This window comes from Bison bison, unplaced genomic scaffold (genome assembly GCF_000754665.1).
Source record: "Bison bison bison isolate TAMUID 2011002044 unplaced genomic scaffold, Bison_UMD1.0 scf7180017864353, whole genome shotgun sequence".
Lineage (NCBI taxonomy): Eukaryota > Metazoa > Chordata > Mammalia > Artiodactyla > Bovidae > Bison > Bison bison.
Window position 1 is genome coordinate 6,893,514 of NW_011494925.1, and position 18,802 is coordinate 6,912,315.

General features: G+C 42.5%; 1 protein-coding gene across 2 annotated transcripts in view; it reads left to right on the forward strand.

The window, feature by feature from the left end:
* The window catches only part of ADNP2 (ADNP homeobox 2), a 28,226-nt gene extending 10,262 nt beyond the window's left edge, over positions 1–17,964 (forward strand). For both annotated transcript variants that reach the window (XM_010855084.1, XM_010855085.1), the window contains exons 3-4: positions 9,331–9,420; positions 14,013–17,964. In XM_010855084.1, coding sequence (XP_010853386.1) covers positions 9,331–9,420; positions 14,013–17,255 — 3,333 coding nt within the window. In that variant the 3' untranslated portion in view covers positions 17,256–17,964. The remainder of the gene's footprint in view (positions 1–9,330; positions 9,421–14,012) is intronic.
* The last annotated feature ends 838 nt before the right edge of the window (positions 17,965–18,802 follow it).

An 18,802-nucleotide genomic window follows, 5' to 3' on the forward strand; every position in this document is an offset into this window, starting at 1 on the left:
CATTTGATCCGTTATAGTAAAGGCTGCTGCTGCTGCTAAGTCACTTCAGTCGTGTCCAACTCTGTGCGACCCCATAGACGGCAGCCCACCAGGCTCCCCCGTCCCTGGGGTTCTCCAGGCAAGAACACTGGAGTGGGTTGCCATTTCCTTCTCCAATGCATGAAAGTGAAAAGTGAAAGTGAAGTCGCTCAGTCGTTTCTGCCTCTTAGCGACTCCATGGACTGCAGTCCACCAGGCTCCTCCATCCATGGGATTTTCTAGGCAAGAGTACTGGCGTGGGGTACCATTGCCTTCTCTGTATTAAAGGCTAGCTAGATACTTTGAAGGGCCCTGTGCAAAGTGAAAATGTGGGGAAGTGTGCTGTCCCAGGCAGATGATAGCTCCCACGTGATTTCAGCTTCTGAGCCAGGATGCTTCTGGTACTTGGATTCAGAGTGGGCTCTAGGTGCCAAGTTATCTGCCAAACACCGTGGTGCTGCCAGCCCAGGGTGAGGCTGGTGACCACCTTGCCTCCTCCTCTCCCCAAGTCTGAACCTGGCTTTTAGCAGGGTGACTGTGGAATGTGGACCTCCTGATAGCTCAGCTCTTGGCCCAGGTGGTGGGCGAGAGTCTCAGAGTGGTTGTGGGAGAGGGGAGCATGGAGGGTATGGGGACCGAGAGCAGGGACAGGCTCTGTCCCAGAAACAGTGGCGGTGGGACCGTGTGTGAGCTGAAGCTTCAAGCCCCTGGTGTGCGCTTCATTGTCCTGTCAGACTTCACGTCATAAAACAAATTCAGAGTTAACTTATCAACATTTTAAAAATGGTGATAGCAGGCACTCACCCTGCACTGACCTGTCTGAACACAGGACCCTGTGCACCTGCAGTGGTTGCAGCGCCTCTTTGGTGTTGGCAAAGACTTTTCCAGTTCTTTATTTTTTTAATTTAATAATTTAGTTTATTTAGCCTCATATGTTACAAATATTTCAATATGTAATCAGTATAAGATAAGTAATGAACTATTTTAATCTCTTTTCCCCTGAAATCTTCCAAGTGTACTTAGAAATTTTTTATAAAAGTAAGATATAACATGAAATTGCCATTGCTGTGTGACTCGTGGGATCTTATTTCTCTGACCAGGGACTGAACCCTGGCTGTAGTGTTGAAATCTCCGAGTTATAATCACTGGACCACCAGGGGAATTGCCCATTTAGCCATTTTTAAGTGTACAATTCAGTACCATTAATTACATTCACACTGTTTTGCAACTAGATTCCACCATCTAGTTGTTATCATCTCAAACAGAAACTCTTAAGTAATAAATCCCTATGCTGATACCACAGCCCCTGATAACCTGTAATCTACTATATGTCTCCATAGATTTGTCTGTTAGAGATATTTCATGTGAGTGGAGCGTGCAATATTGGATCTTTTGTGACTTGCTTATTTTACTTAATGTTTTTGAGGTTCATGTTGTGGCACGTGTCAATATGTTAGTCCTTCTTATGGCCAAGCGAGGAGAAGTTAATGGCACCCCGCTCCAGTACTCTTGCCTGGAAGATCCCATGGACGGAGGAGCCTGGAAGGCTGCAGTCCATGGGAACGCTGAGGGTCGGACACGACTGAGTGACATCACTTTCACTTTTCACTTTCATGCATTGGAGAAGGAAATGGCAACCCACTCCAGTTTTCTTGCCTGGAGAATCCCAGGGACGGGGGAGCCTGGTGGGCTGCCATTTATGGGGTTGCACAGAGTCGGACACAACTGAAGCGACCTAGCAGCAGCAGCAGCAGCAGAAGCAGTCCGTTATATAACCACATATTGCATTTTATCAGTTTATCTGTTGATAGACACTAGGGTTGATTTTGTCTTTTGGCTATTGTGAATAATGCTGTAGTGAACTTTGGCTCATATGTGTCTGTTTGAGGCCCTATTTTCATTTTTTTGCTGGATCATGTAATAATTGTTTAGCTTTTATGAGGACCCACCTAACTTTCCAAAGTGGCTGTACCCTTTTCAGTTCCCACCAGCCATGCATGAGGGGTCCAGTTTAGCCACAGCCTTGCTGTTTGTTCTTTTTCTCTCGTCCTCTTTCTCTCCCTCCCTCCCTCGCCACTGTGGCCACTAATGATGTTGAGCATTTTTTCATGTACTTATTGGCCATTTGGATATCTTTGGAGATTTGCTTTCAAGTCTTGTTCATTTTTAAATCAGATTGTTTGTCCTTTTGTTGCTGAGATGTAGTTTTTTATGTACTCTGGATATTAAACCCTTATTAGGTATGATTTGTAGATGTTTTTTCCCATTTGTAGATGTTTTCTCCCATTCTCTTTTTACTTTCTTAATATCTTTTGATGCACTAAAGTTTTATATTTTGATGGAGTCCTGTTTGTGTGTTTGCAGTGCTTTCTATGTTGTATCTAAGAAGCCATTGCCAGATTCAAGTTAAAATTTTTCTGTGTTTTCTTCTAAGAGTATTACGGTTGTAGTTCTTTTTGTTTAGATTGTTGATCTGTATTAATTTTGTATATGGTGTGTTGCAAGGGTCCAACTTCATTCTTTTGCATGTGGAAATCCAGTTGTTCCAGAGCCATTTATTTCACTAATTTTCCCCCATTGAATGGAATTGGTAGCTTTGTAGAAAATGATTTGGCCATAGCTACATGGATTTATTTATGAACTCTCAGTTCTCTTTCATTAATCTGTATGTTTTTCCTTACAATAGTATTACAGTGTTTTGATTACCATAGTTTTGTGTTAAGTTTTGAAGTTGGAAAGTGTGAGTTCTTCAACTTCTTTGTTTTTTCTTTCCCCCAATATTGTTTAGGCTGTTAGGGGCCCCTTTCACTTCCATATGAACTTAAGGATTGGAGTTTCTGTTTCTGCCAGACTATTGGAATTTTGATTGGGATTATATTGTAGATCATGCTGGATAGTATTGACATCTTGGCAGTATTCCTACCCATGAATAAAGGATGTGTTTCTATTTATTTAGGTCTTTAATGTTTTTCAATAATGTTTGTAGTTTTCAGTCTACAAGGCTTTCACCTACCTCCTTGGTTATATTTATACCTAGGCATTTTATTATTTTAGATGGTATTGTAAATGAAATTGTTATCTTAATTCATTTTCAGATTTTTCATTACAGGTGTATAAAAAACAACTAACTTATGTATGTTCATTTTGTACCCGGCATTTTTACTGAATTTATTATTACCTCTGGTAGCTTCTTTTGGATTCTTTTTTTTGGCTGTGCTGGGTCTTCACTGTTGCACACGGATTTTCTCCAGTTTCAGAGAGTGGGGACTGCTCTCTAGTTGTGGTGCACAGGCTTCTCATTGTGGTGTCTGATCTTGTTGGAGAACATGGGCTCCCAGGTGCTGGGGCTTCAGTAGCTGTAGCACATGGCTCAGTATTTGCGGCTCTCGGGCTCTGGAGCACAGGCTCGGTAGTTGTGGCACACGAGCTTATTTGCTCCTTGGCATGTGGGATCTTCCTGGATCGGGGATTGAACCCATGTCTCTTACATTGGCAGCCACAAGGGAAGCCCCACTTTGGATTCTTAATAGGATCGTATCACCTGTGAATAGAAAGTTATACTTCTTCCCTTTCAATGTAGATACCTTTTATTTGTTTTTCTTGTCTAAGAGCTCTGGCTAGGACTCCAGGACAATACTGAATAGCAGTGGTGAAAGCAGGCGTCCTTGTCTTGTTCGCAGTGTTGGGGGAACGCTTTCCGTCTCTCACTATTGAGTGTCATGGTGTCCATCAGTGCCTTTGTCATGCTGAGAAAGTTCTGTTCTAGTTTTCTGAGTGTTTTCTTAATCATGAAAGGATGTTGGATTTTATCAGATGCTTTCTCTGCCACTTGAAGTAGTTGTGTGGGGTTTTCTCCCCTTTGTTCTGTTATCTTTGGTATATTACACTGGTAGATTTTCTTATGCTGCCTCTGCTGGCATTCCTGATATAAATCCCACTTGGTCATAGTGTATAATCTAATCACTCTAGGGTTTTGTTCCTTAGTATCCATTATGTAGTTTTCATTTTTTTTCATAAAGAATATTTGTAATTTTCTCTTCTTGTGATGTCTCTTTAGCTCTGTTATTAGGATAATGCTGGCCATGTAAAATGAATTAGGAAGTGTTACCTCCTCTTCTGTTGTGGGAAGAAGAGTTTGAGAAGAACTGGTGTTAATTCTTCTTTAAATATTTGGTAGAATTAATCAATGAAGCCATCTGGCCCTGGACTTTTCTTTGTTTTGATATTTTTGATTATGCCTTTTGATTCAATCTCTACTTGTTATAGGTCTGTTGAAATTTTCTATTTCTTGAATAAGTTTGGATAATTAGTGTGTTTTTAGGAGTTTGTCTATTTCATTTAGTTTATCTATTTTGTTTGTATACAGTTGTTGCTAGTATTTTCATCTAATCCTTTGATTTCTGTAAGGTCAGTTGTAAAACACCCACTTTCATTTCTGGTTTTACTTACTTTTATCTTCTCTCTTTTTTCTGTCAGTCTAGCTAAACATTTGTAAATTTTGTTGATCTTTTCAAAGAAACAACTTTTGGTTTCTTTGATTATCTCTTTTTGTATCTTTGTTCAGTTCTCAGGTTGTTTTAATTTTGGTGTGCAGCCAGCAAACTGTTCAGTTGTGAACACCAGGTATCTTAATCTACAAGAAATATTGAAATAGTTAATCTGTTTATTTCCTAATAATTGGGTTTTCTTGTTCTTTAGTCACAAGTTGAATCTGACTCCTTTCTGACCCATGGACTGTCGCCCACCAGGCTCCTTTGTCTAGGGATTTCCTAGGAATTTCCTAGGCAATAACACTGGAATGGGTTGCCATTTCCTCCTCCAGGGGATATTCCCGACCCAGGGATTGAACCTATGTCTCTTGCTTGGCAGGTGGATTCTTTACCACTGAGCCACCAGGGAAGCCCATACTAGCTCTTTTTTCCCTGCATCTGACAGTGGAAAGCACTTCTTCCCTTCAACCCTTCTCATCTCCTGCTGTAGAACATTACTGCTTACTTCTTCCTTTTCCAGTATTTTCTTATGAAAAATTGAAGCCTATAGAAGTACTGAAAGGATTGTACCATGAAAACCCATGTACCTCCCACCTAAATTCTATAAAAATTTTTTTATTTTTATTTTTATTTTTTTTTAAATTCTATAAAATTAACACGCATATGTATATACACCCATCATTCAACCTTATTTAAACAAAAAATTATCTGTTCGGCTGCACTGGGTCTTAGTTGCAACATGTGGGATCTTTAGTTTCAGCATGTGGGATCTAGTTCCCTGACCAGGAATTGAACCCAGGCCCCATGCACTGGGAGTGCAGAGTATTAGCCATTGGACCACCAGGGAACATCTTCTATCTTATACTTGGATGCATTTCTAAGTTTCAGGCATTGATAAATTTGCCCTTAAACTCTTACAGCATAGGTGTATCGTTAACACAAGTTTAGTATTTCTTTACAGCTTTTAGTGGGAGGGGAATTTATATGTTTGTGAGATGCACCGTAGCCGTCTCCAGTTGATGGGTTTGGAAATGCACTGATTCATGCAGTACAAGCCCCTGTCAGGGCACAGGGCCTGGTGTGGCAGTCAGACCCCACCCCACCCTACCGGTTACCATCATGCTGAAGATTTTCGCTGTGGATGAGATTTGCCTGGCTGATGTGTTATACGAGTGAAATAATAGGTGCTCCTGGGGAAGATTCTTCTGTGTTGTTTCTCTGTAGCTGCTCGTTTTTGTTGCTGAGGAGGATCCCATTCTGTGAGTAGTTTGTTATTGATTCTTCTAATGTGAACACCTAGGCCGTTTCTGGTTTGGGGTTATTATGAGTAAGGTTCTTATAAATATTCTTATAGGGCTTCCCTGGTGGCTCAGACAGTAAAGAATCTGCCTGCAGGTGATGTGGTTTTGATCCTGGGTTGGGAAGGTCCCCTGGAGAAGGGAATGGCTGCCCACTCCAGTATCGCCTGAAGAATCCCATGGACAGAGGAGCCTGGTGGGGTTGCAAAGAGCCGGCACAGCTAAGCAACTAGCACTTTTTTTTTCAAATATTCTTATAAAAGTGTTTTTTGTGGACAGCTGTTTTGGTATTTCTTGGATAAGTATCTAGATTTGGTATTATCCAAAGTAGTAGTGTGATTTCACACTCCTGACAGCAGTGGGGAGGGTTTCCCTTGCTCCACATCCTCACTACCTTTCGATAGTGTTGGTTTTCAAAAAATTTTTGAAATGAAGCCTAAAATAGATGTAAGAATGTTCTTTATGTTACCCTGCAGCATAGTTGTTAGCTACATGTTTTTGGGAGATCCCCTTTTCAGGTTGAGAAAGATCCTTATTCATACTTTGCTGAGAGCAGAAATTATTGACTGATGGTTGAATTTTGTCAGATGACTTCTCTATATTAATATAGTTTTCTTTTTTTAGTCTAGTGAATTACATGACTTTTATTTTTGTTATTTTTTAAGAAAAAAAATTGTTAAACCAACCTCTATCCCTGGGATAAATTCCACTTGGTCCTTTTTAGTATGTGGATTGATTTGCAAACATTTTGTTAAGGATTTTTCATCTATGTTCTTGAAGGGTATGGTCTGTAGTTTTCACTTTCTGTTACATCTTTGTCAAGTCTTGGCCAGCCTTGTGAAATGAATTGGGAGTTGTTTCTTTCTTTTTATTTTCTGGAAGAGTCTATGTAGAATTGATAATACCATGTTTAGTAGAACTCCCAGTGAAGCTGTCTGTAATTGGAGCTTCCTTTGTGGGAAGGGCTTTAATTATGAAGTCAGTTTCTACACTAGACATCAGGCTATCGGGTTACCTGATTTTCCTGAGTGAGCTTTTTCTCATACTCTTTTAAGAGATTTGTCCTTGTCAGTTTAATTTGTTGAGTTTATTGGCATTATGGTGTTCATATTATTTTCTCATCTGTAGGAACCATAGTGGTATCTCTGTTTATTCTTTGGCCGCTCTGGGTTTTCGTTGCTTTGCACAGGTTTTCTCTAGCTGTGGCAAGTGGGGGCTTCTTCGTCACGGGGCGCTGATTTCTCACTGTGGTGGCTTCCCTTGCTGCAGAGCACGGGCTCCAGGTGCAAGGGCTTCAGCAGCTGCAGGTTGCGGGCTTAGCTGCACCCTGGCGTGTGGAATCTTCCTGGACCAGGGATTGGACTGCTGTCCTTGCATTGGCAGGTGGATTCTTATCCGATTGCCACCAGAAAAAGTCCTCCCCTCTCTTTTTGGCATTGGTGATTTATATCAGCTTTTTTTTGACCAGTGGTCACATGATATTGATTTCCTTCTTTTTATCTTTGACCTCTCTGTGATTTTGTATTTGAAGTGAAATTTTTATAGACAGCATATAAGTGTTGCTGTTGTTTAGTCTCTTAAGTTGTGTTTCACTCTTTGTGACCTCATGGACTGTAACATGCCAGGCTCCTCTGTCCACCACTGTTTCTTGGAGTTTGCTCAAATTCTTGCTGGTGATGCTATCTAACCATCTCATCCTCTGCCAGCCCCTTCCCCTTTTGCCTCAGTCTTTCCTAGCATCAGGGTCTTTTCCAGTGCGTCTGCCCTTTGTATCACTTGGCCAAAGTATTGAAGCTTCAGCAACAGTCCTTCCATATTCAGGGTTGATTTCCTTTAGGAAATGGTTTCCTTTAGGACTGGTTTGATCTCCTTGCTGTCCAAGGGACTGTCAATAGTCTTCTCCAATACCACAATTTGAAAGCAGTTCTTTGGTGCTCAGCCTTTTTTATGGTCCAACTCTCACATCCATACATGACTGCTGGAAAAACCATAGCTTTCACTAAATGGACCTTTGCTGGCAAGGTGATGCCTGATTTTTAATATGTTGTCTAGGTTTGTGGTAGATTTTCTTCCAGGGAGCAGGCGTCTTTTTAATTTCATGGCTGTGGTCATCGTCTGCAGGGATTTTGGAACCAAAGAAAGTAAAATCTGTCACTGCTTCCACTTTTTCACCTTCTAGTTGCCATGAAGCGATGGGACTGGATATCATGATCTTAGTTTTTTGAATGTTTAGTGTTAAGCCAGCTTTTTCACCCTCCTTTTTCACCCTCATCAAAAGGCTCTTTAGTTCTTCTTCACTTTCTGCCACTAGAGTGGTATCATCTACATATCTGAGGTTGATGAATCCCAGCAGTCTTGATTCCAGTTTGTGAATTCATCTAGCCCGGCATTTTGGATGATGTACTCTGCAAAAAAGTTACATAAGCAGGGTGACAGTATGCAGCCTTGGACTCCTTTCCTGATTTTGAACCAGTCAGTCAACATATAATTGGATTGTGGTTTTTAACTCAGTCTGACATTCTATACTTCTTATTTGAGTGTTTAGACCAGAGGTAGGCAAACTGGGCCAAATCTGGCTTGCTGTCCATTTTGTAAATAAACTTCTTGAAATATAGCTTTGCTTGTCTGTGTTTACATACTGTCTGTGGCTGCTTTTGTGCACAGTGGTAAGCTTGAGGAGTTGTTTCAGACAGACTGCATGCTGGCGAAGCCTTACATATTCACTGTCTGACTTCTTACCAACACTTGGAGTGCCCACATCATCCCACCCCAGACACGCTTCTCCATGGGGCTCACACTGGGAAGACAGTGTTTGCTCATGTGGGTTTTCTCTTTCAGAAATTATTTGTGGGAAATCTGATCTGTTTATTTCTTATAAGATGGTATTTTTAAAACTACATATATATATATATATTTATGTATGTTTTTGAATTTATGGAAGACTAAAGACATGGAAAGAATCCAGCACCCCAGCAAGTGTGGCCAGGAAGGAAATCAGCTCTGTAATAGGACAGTTTAATGAAGCGCAAACAAGAAGTGTGGGAAAGGAAGAAAAAAATGTATTGAATTTAAGACTCTGTGAAACTCAGAAGATACGTTTACTAAGTATAAACTCTGTAAGGACTTGACATAAGTTGAAAGGCAGCTGCTGAAGTACAGAAGCTGTAGTATTAACTTGGATTATTTCAGCATTTTCCCCAGGTCTCCAGCTTGATGGGAACTCTGTCAGCGTTTGCCATGGGGTATATTTTCATTTCAGTTTTCCCATGTAGGTTTCCCTTTCTTTCTTTCTTTATCTCCTTCCCTCCCTTTCTACGCACTGTGCAGCATAGGGTATCTCATTTCCCTGACCAGGGATTGAACCTGTGCTCCCTGCGTTGGGAGTGCTGGGACTTGTGACCACTGGTCCACCAGGGAAGTCCCTTGCATGTAGATTTCTTAAGTGCCAAAGAATCCCATTGGGTTCGTTCTTCTTTATCTTATGAAATTACATAATAATCTCTGTTTTTCTCCCTTTCTAAAAGGACCTTAAAGGCTTTGACCCAGGAGAGAAGTACTTTTATAACACATCATGGGGAGATATTTCTCTGTGGGAACCTTCTGGAAAGAAAGTGGTATGTATTTTTATTTCCAATTTTCATGTTTCCTCAGAACGTGGGGTAAGTGTTGGTTTAGTTCTGAGGAACATCATGTGTTTCTGGGTTGCAGATGAATGAAAGGGATGAGGAGGGGTATAATGTAAACATTTAGGGAAGTAGAAAAAGTTAAATGTTTTATAATACAGGATTGTTGATGCTGTGAGAGTTCTCTGCATATAAAGTTGATGAAGTGATACAGTGAAATTACTATATTATTATTATGTGCCTCTGATATAAGAAGGGCTTTTGAGTTATGTAACTATTCTGAGTAAAAAGAAATGACTTCAAGTATGAGCATACATTCTGGTTTCAAAAATTAAAAATATGGAGTTTGAATCGGGGAACACAATTTATAATAAATTTGAAACCTCAGTGTTAAGCAGATTCCCACTAAACTATGTGACATACTGCTGAGTTCTCCGTTGTAAAGTGTTTCCTCTGGAAAACCTTCCTGCCGCCCAGCCGCTGGGTTAGCACCTCTTCGGCTCCAGGCAGCTTGCCCCAAGGGGACCAGCCTCTGCTCATTGCCTCCCCCTCCCATTTGTCCAAATAGCGTAGCCCTTGAGAATTCTGGCTTAAAAAAGCTTTCTGTAACTCGTCAGTCGTTTTTCTGTCAGAATTTTATTTGTAAACATTTCTGTTGTCAGCTTGTCCTCTTGAGTCCTGCTTTCTGCCTGTTCTGTGTCTCTTCCCTTCCTTGACCCGACATTCCCCTCTGTACCAACAGACACAAGATTCCTTGAAACCGCTCTGATTTGGCTATTCTGCTCAGAACAGCTCATGGCTTTTCAGATATGCCTTATTTTGAATACCTTGGCTTCGTGAATATTTTCTTAGGCCTCTCTGATTTTTCTCATCTGAATTCCTAAAAGATTGTATGTAATATGCAGTATAATGTATAATTATATGCTCTTCATCAAGAAACATTTTTTGAATTCCTGCTACAACTTTCTGAGTGCTTGATGCAAAAGGTGAAAGTTAAGGTTCTTTTCTTAGGGAGTTTATGTTTTTTTGTGTGTGAATGGGCACAAAAAGTTAAATAACAATGTGAAATAGTGGAAATTGAATATGTTAAATAGGTACCATATTCAGAAAAAATAAACCACTGTTACCTGGTGTGGTAGAGGCTGTGTTACGTGCTAGTTTTAGTACCTTGCTCTGTATTCGTAGAGAACCTTCTTTAATTTGTGTCTGGGAAATAGGATTTTTGAACAAAGACAGTTTTTCGGCCACTGCAGCAGGAATGTGCTACTCGGCTGGATTATGTGGCTCATGCTGCAGAGAAATGAGATGTGCTGGATATCTGGGTTTGGGATGGAGATGCTTGTGTTATGTTGGAAATGAAGCCCAGCTGTTATGGGACGTGAAGATGTGGCCTTAGGCAGAAGGGAGACAGGGATGATCTCGGAGACAAGGCATCCTGCAGTGCCCGTGATGCCTGACTCCACTTCTTTCTGCTTCTCTCCTTAGTTATTTTTCTGTTACAGTGAACCAAGGTCTCACCCTCCAGTTATTTCTGACTTTCCTAGAACTTTGACTTACAGGTTTTTCTCTAAACATTTGCTTTCACGTCTCTTGGGTAATTGCCAGGTGTGAGATTGCTGGGTTGTACAATATATGGTCCATCTGTGTAACAAACTGTCGGACTGTTTTCCAAAGTGGCTGTACCATGTTGCTTTCCCACCAGTGGTGTGTGTCCCGGCTGCTCTGCGTCCTCACTGGACTCAGTCAGGGTTTTTGTGCTTTTGGATTTAACTGCTTATTTTCCATTTTAATAGGCTTGTAGTGGTGTCTTCTCTGGTTTTAATTTGCATCTCCCTAGTGACTGACAGTGTTGAGCATCTTTACGTGTGTTTCCGTGGCATCTGGATACCCTCTTTAGTTTAAAGTATTCTACTCTTAAATGTTTTGCCAGTTTTCTAGAAATTGGGTCATATGTTTCCTTACTGAGACTTGAACATGTCCACAGTGTGTTTTATGGACACAAGTCCTTTATTAGGTACGTGGTTTGTAAATATTGTCTTCTAGCTTGTGGTTTGTCTTTTTGTCTTTTAAAGTATCTTTCAAAGAGAAGATTTCTTACTTTGATAAAATCCTGTTTATAATTTTTTTCTACTGTTGTTCAGTCACTCAATCATGTCTGACTCTTTGCAACCCCATGGACTGCAGCACACCAGGATTCCCTATCCTTCCACTATCTCCCAAAGTTTGCTCAAACTCATGTCCATTGAGTTGATGATGCCATCCAACAATCTCATCCTCTGTCATCCCCTTCTCCTCCTGCCCTCAATCTTTCCGAGCATCGGGGTCTTTTCCAGTGAGTCGGCTCTTTGCATCAGGTGGCCAAAGTTTTGGAGCTTCAGCTTCAGTATCAATCCTTCTAGTGAATATTCAGGGTTGATTTCCTTTAGGATTGACTGGTTTGATTTCCTTGTAGTCCAGGGGACTCTGAACAGTCTTCTCCTGCATTACAGTTGAAAGCATCAATTCTTTGATGCTCAACCTTCTTTATGGTCCAACTCTCACAGCCATCCGTGGCTACTGGAAAAACCATAGCTTTAACTAGACGGACCTTTGTTGGCAAAGTTATGTCTCTGCTTTTTAATATGATGTCTAGGTTTGTTGTAGATTTTCTTCCAAGGAGCAAGTGTTTTTAATTTCATGGCTGCAGTCACCGTCAGCAGTGATTTTGGAGCCCAAGAAAATAAAAGTCTTGTCACTGTTCCCTTTTTTCCCCACATCTATTTGCCATGAAGTGATGGGACCAGATGCCATAATCTTCGTTTTTTGAATGTTAAGTTTTAAGGCAGCTTTTACACTCCTCTTTGACCTTCATCAAGAGGCTGTTTAGTTCCTGTTTGCTTTCTGCCATTAGGGTGTGTCATCTGCATATCTGAGGTTATTGATGTTTCTCCTGGCAACCTTGATTACAGCTTGTGCTTCATCGAGTCTGGTATTTTGCATGATGTACTACTCTGCATCAAAGTTAAAGAAGGAGGGTGACAATATACAGTCTTGATGTACTCCTTTCCCAATTTTGAACCAGTCTGTTGTTTTGTGTCCAGTTCTAACTGTTGCTTTTTGATCAGCATACAGATTTCTCAGGAGGCATGTATTTTCTATTATGGATTGTATTTATGGTGTCTTATTTAAGAAATCTTTCCTTGATCCAAAGATCTGTTCAGTACTAACAGATAGTAACAAGTTGTTAGTTCTGTTGACTCTTTAACTGGGTGTAATTTTCATTAAGTATCTGGTTTTTCAATACAGTATTTTTGGAGTATAAGATGCTCCATTTTAAATGAACCACAAATGAAACTAAAGTACAGCATAAGGTGCTTCCAGATTTCAGAGATATTAAAATAGAAAAAAGTGTGTCCGAATTGGTGAAACATATTTTTTAAAATGTGATGTGTGGTTGGCTGTCCCCTAGGTTTTTTATAGATTCTCCTGGAAATGCCAGAACCTGGGATTTCTTAATTGCTGAAAAGGCAGTAGTGACATGTTGTTGAATGTGTTTGGGTGCTTTCTCTGATCAGTGACCCAAGAGGAAGACTGTGTGACTAGCAGAGAGAGTGACAAAACCCACAGGAGGGGAATTTGTATGTGTATGTGTGTGTGTGTGAGTGGTCTCCGAGCGCTGGGAAGGACGGGGGTGGCCAGCGGCCACTGCATCAGCGGGAAACAGCTGCAGGGCGGGAGGACCTCTGCCCTCTTGTCTAACCTGTCCACACCCTGGCCTTCCTGCTTTGTGAAACTAGGCGCAGTGTTTTCTGGTGCTCCAGCTCTGGGATCTGGTGCCTGCCATGCTACTCTCACGTCAGACCAGCAAGGCTTCCTGGATGTTAGAACACATTGTGCTCCTCAGTTGGCCAGCTGTTGTACAAATGTCTGTTCTTATGCCCCAGGCTTGTTGAATTCCCCATATTTGCCTTACAGAGAGATACCATGTTGTCAGAGTGGCAGTCTGTGGCTTGAACTTAGCTCAGGCTTATTCACAGTGAGTGAGCCACAGCCCCTCTGTCTTCAGTGGTTATCACTGTCCATTTGTCTTCTGGAATCTGGGAAATGAAAGGGGTGATTGGTTTAACAATTATCAAGTTTGGTTAAGTTATAACATTCCAGAAGTTTTAGAATTTGGAGTAAAAACAACTTGGAACTAAGAAAAGTGGAATAAAAAAGGGAGAAAGTAGTTTTTTCTTGCTGAGAATTGAGTTCAATTGATGCAGTTGATTCAGAGTATAGGATTAAATAATGAGATTTGTGATTTTAATGGCTGGCTTTGGAAATGGGTTTCAGGTAGCTATGTTTTTGGGGCCAAACGCAGTTTGTATGTATGGCCTAAATGCTGAGAATAGTTGTTACATTTTTAAAGTGTTTTAGGAAGAAAATGAAAAGGGTTTTGTGATGTGTGTTGTCTGTAGCTGCTTTTCCTTACAACACAGCCCTAGATCCAGCAAGTTAGAAGAAAAAATATCGTTTACTTGTTAACTGTAGATTGTGTAGCATCTGATTTTTATTAAACTATGTAGTTTTATTAAACTGTGCTTGACTTTTTTTTTTAACAGAGATATCGAACAAAACCATACTGTTGTAGCCTCTGTAAATACTCCACAAAAGTGCTTACTTCATTCAAAAATCATTTACATCGCTACCATGAAGATGAAATTGACCAGGAGCTGGTGATCCCTTGCCCAAACTGCGTGTTTTCCTCTCAACCCAGAGTTGTGGGAAGGCACTTCAGAATGTTTCATGCACCTGCTCGGAAAGTCCAGAATTACACAGTGAATATTTTAGGTGAAACAAAATCATCTAGGAGTGATGTGATAAGTTTTACATGTTTAAAATGTAACTTTTCAAACACTCTGTACTACAGCATGAAGAAGCATGTGCTGGTAGCACATTTTCACTACTTAATTAACTCCTACTTTGGCCTGAGGACTGAGGAGATGGGTGAGCATCCAGGAGCTGACGACACTCTCTGTGCAGAGAAGTTGCCCCTGTCTGACAGGTATTACTGTAAAAAGTGCAACGCCAATGCCAGCAGCCAGGACGCTTTAATGTATCATATTTTGACATCCGATATACACCGGGATTTGGAGAACAAGCTTAGGTCTGTGATCTCAGAACATATTAAGAAGACTGGCCTTTTGAAGCAGATGCATATTGCTCCCAAACCAGCTGCACACGTGGCCATACCGCCGAATAGCAGTGCTCCAGGCATCCCAGCCTCCTCTCCGTGCTTCCACCTTGCCTTGCCGCAGAATGGCCAGAGCCAGACCGTGGTGCAGCCGGTTCAGGGTGCAGCCCCTCCGGCGACTGTGGGTGCGGGGGCTGTGGGCAGTGTCACCCACTCTCCGCCCGCAGTAGCCCAGCCTCACATGACTCTGGTCTCTAGTCCTCTGCCAGTGGGCCAGAGCAGCCTCACTCTGCCACCCTCAACGCCTCAGCCTGTCTTTCTGTCTCACGGAGTGCCACTTAATCAGGCAGCAAACCCTCCTGTGTTGCCTTTGAGTCAGCCGGTTGGACCTGTAAATAAGTCTGTTGGAACCAGTATCCTCCCCATAAACCAGACCATCCGCCCGGGGGTTTTGCCTCTCAACCAGCCTGTGGGGCCCATAAGCAGGCCAGTTGGACCTGGAGTTCTCTCGGTGAATAGACCTGTTGGGTCTGGGGTCCTCCCTGTCAACCCATCTGTCACCCCTGGAGTGCTTCAGGCAGTCTCACCAGGGGTGATTTCTGTGAGTCGGACAGTCCCGTCAGGGGTCCTTCCTGCAGGACAGGTGACCCCTGCTGGGGTCATCCCTTCAGGACAGACAGCGACTTCTGGGGTTCTCCCTGCTGGCCAGGTGGTTCAGTCAGGGGTGCTCCCCATTGGGCAGACGGCCCCCTCAGGAGCACTGCCCACAGGGCTGACGGTCCCGCTGCGGGTGCTCCCGCCTGGCCAGGTAGTCCCACCTGGGCTCCTTCCCCCCAACCAGACAGTCTCATCAGCCGTTCTTCCTGTGAACCAGGGCATTAACTCTGGTGTTCTTCAGCTCAGTCAGCCGGTCATGTCAGGAGTTCTTCCTGTGGGCCAGCCAGTGAGGCCTGGGGTCCTGCAGCTTAATCAGTCTGTGAATACCAACATTCTGCCTGCAAATCAGACCATTAGACCCGGTGCTTCGCCAAACACCACTTTCCTGACGTCGGGCTCTATTCTCCGACAACTCATACCCACAGGGAAACAAGTGAACGGCATTCCCACGTACACACTTGCCCCGGTGTCTGTCACTCTGCCCGTGCCCCCTGGAAGCGTCGCCACCGTTGCCCCTCCCCAGATGCCCATCCAGCTCCTGCAGTCGGGCCCAGCTGCCCAGATGGCCAGTTCCATGACCGGCATGCCCTCCCCTCCCGTGGTGGTAAATGCCACTCAGAATATGTTTGTTCAGGCCTCTTCGTCTGTGGCAGAGGCGAATCAGGTGCTCAAACAGGCCAAGCAATGGAAAACCTGTCCCGTTTGCAATGAGCTCTTTCCTTCCAACGTGTACCAGGTCCATATGGAAGTGGCGCATAAGCACAGTGAATCCAAAGCTGCTGACAAACTGGAGCCAGAGAAACTGGCAGCATGTGCGCCGTTTTTAAAGTGGATGAGAGAGAAGACAGTGCGGTGTCTGTCTTGTAAGTGCTTAGTTTCGGAGGAGGAGCTTATCCATCACTTACTGATGCACGGGCTGGGGTGCTTGTTCTGCCCGTGCACCTTCCACGATATCAGAGGCCTCTCAGAGCACAGTCGGACCATGCACCTGGGGAAGAAGAAGCTGCCCATGGATTACAGTAACAAAGGTTTTCAACTGGATATCGACGCCAACGGCAACCTGCTGTTTCCCCACCTTGACTTTATTACCATATTGCCCAGGGAGGAGCTGGGCGAGCGGGAGGTCTACCTGGCCATCCTGGCGGGGATACACTCCAAGTCGCTGGTGCCCGTGTACATCAAGGTGAGGCCCCAGGCTGAGGGTGCGTCTGGGAGGCCCGGCAAGCAGGTGTTGACCTGCCCCTTTTGCTTTGGCACCTTTGTGACAACGGAGGCATACGAGCTGCATCTGAAGGAGAGGCACCACATCACGCCCACAGTCCACACGATTCTGAAGTCTCCGGCTTTCAAGTGCATCCACTGCTGCGGGGTCTACACCGGCAACATGACGTTGGCAGCCATTGCCATCCACCTGCTGCGCTGCCGCAGCGCCCCCAAGGACAGTAGCCCTGACCTGCAGGGCCAGCCCGGCCTCCTGGAGAACAGCGAGCTGCTTTTAGTCAACGGCGAGGTGATCCACGACCCCAGCTTCTCAGTGAAGAGAAAGCTGCCCGATGGCCACTCCGGGGCCGAAGACCAGAGGGATGGCACGGAGCGGCCCCTCATCATAGACGCGGACACAGACCCGGCCCCAGAAAAGGCAGCGAGCGCTGCACCTGTTAAACGGCAGCGGAGTGAGGGCAGGACGGAGGGACCGCCTGTTAGTGACGACGCTCTTCAGATTTTAGCATTAAATCCTAAAAAGTACGAAGACCGTTCTTACGAAGACAAAAAGCAGTTTCTTAGGGATTATTTCCACAAGAGACCATATCCCAGTAAAAAGGAAATAGAATTGTTATCCTCACTCTTATGGGTGTGGAAAATTGACGTGGCTTCATTTTTTGGAAAAAGAAGGTATATTTGCATGAAAGCAATAAAAAATCACAAGCCTTCTGTACTTTTAGGCTTTGACATGTGTGAACTTAAAAATGTTAAACACAGATTGAACTTTGAGCATGAACCACAAAACTTGTAAAAAAAAAAAAAAGTTAGGAAATCTAAAGTATTAGATGAATAGCAGTTTTTTCAATTGAGATTTTAAAAAATGTTATTTTCTTCACTGTATGTTGAACTAATCAATTTCAGTGGTCTTTATGCTGCTCTTTAGATTTCTTTCAGGTGCTCAGAAAGACTTCTATATAAAGAAGTGAATAGTTCTTTGAAATTTGTTTCCTGCAGTTTGATTTTGTAACAATTATTTTTTGTTTTTTCCTGTCATGTAAATTAAATCTTTTGATAATTCATGCACGCCTTGTTTTCCCAGTAGTGTCAGTATCGCATGATAAAAACTGAAATCTATATATGTTTATTTTTCATTTAAGGAAATTTCAGCTTGTTTCAGAACACTTGATTAACTGCAAATTAAAACTGCTCTCCCTCAGCTTCCCAAGTAGCAGCAGACGATACAGTAAATGTTTAGAGAAGTGAGTAGCAGCCTCCGTGACATGTCTGGTTCCTTAAGGATGCACTGCATTAACTTATGCTGATTTCTTCTTGTAAGGTATTTGCTTATTAGATTATAATTTTGATTTATGTTTTTTCAGTTGTTTACGTCCTAACAGTTGTTTTTGATTGTAACTCAGAAAACCAAATGTTTTCATTTGTTAAAAATATACTGAACCTGAAGTCTGGTATTTAAATCAAGAGTTATTTTACAAATAAAGTAATTCTGTAGGTACAAAATACTTCTTACTGTAGACTTTTCCCCTCTTTTTGATATGGTGATGTCTTCTCCATTCAAAGACAAGACAATAAATCTTTAGTGCCTTTAGAACAAACACTGAAAACACACACAAGCTCTCCTCCTAACCTGACTGTTCATAAACCAGCGAACGGGAAAGTCTGTGTTACTCAGGAATAAAATGTTGATCCCTGAGTGTGGCTACTAAGATTTAAACAGGTTTTCAGGGAACAGGTGAAATGTATGGACTGGAGCTAGTCTCCTAGTTGGTGTATTAAATCTGACAGTTTCCTGGAGGTAAATTTATTCATTCTGGGAAAATGGGCTTTCCCATAGCCTGGTGTCCAGGTTACTGGGATGGGCTATTGCTAAGGAATCAAGCGTGTTACTGTCCTTCGGCCAACTAGACCTCGTTTTTTCCACAAAATCTGAAATAACTTAAAGCACCAGAAGCAGTTATGGAGACCAGCCTGTTTGACCTTGAGCCGCAGTGTTGGTGATGCACGGCAGAGGCGCCTGTGCCGCGTGCTTGGAAGATGCGACAGTCTACCACGTGGATTTTTAATAATTCTTGCATGTCATTGCTGTAATGTACATTTTTGAGGCAATCGTGAAACTGATGTGTGTGTGATTGTTGGTGTGCTCTGTTGTAAATTCAAAGAGCTTGTTCAAGTTTTTTTTTTTTTTTTACTTATTGTTTTCAGAGTGTCTATTTTGAATTAAAACTTGTTATACCACTGCAAGTAGAACTGTTTAATTCTTTTAAATGTTAAAACATCATGATGATTCAGAAACAATTTAAACGTGAAAGTAGATACCATATTTGTTGTTGTGAAAATAAG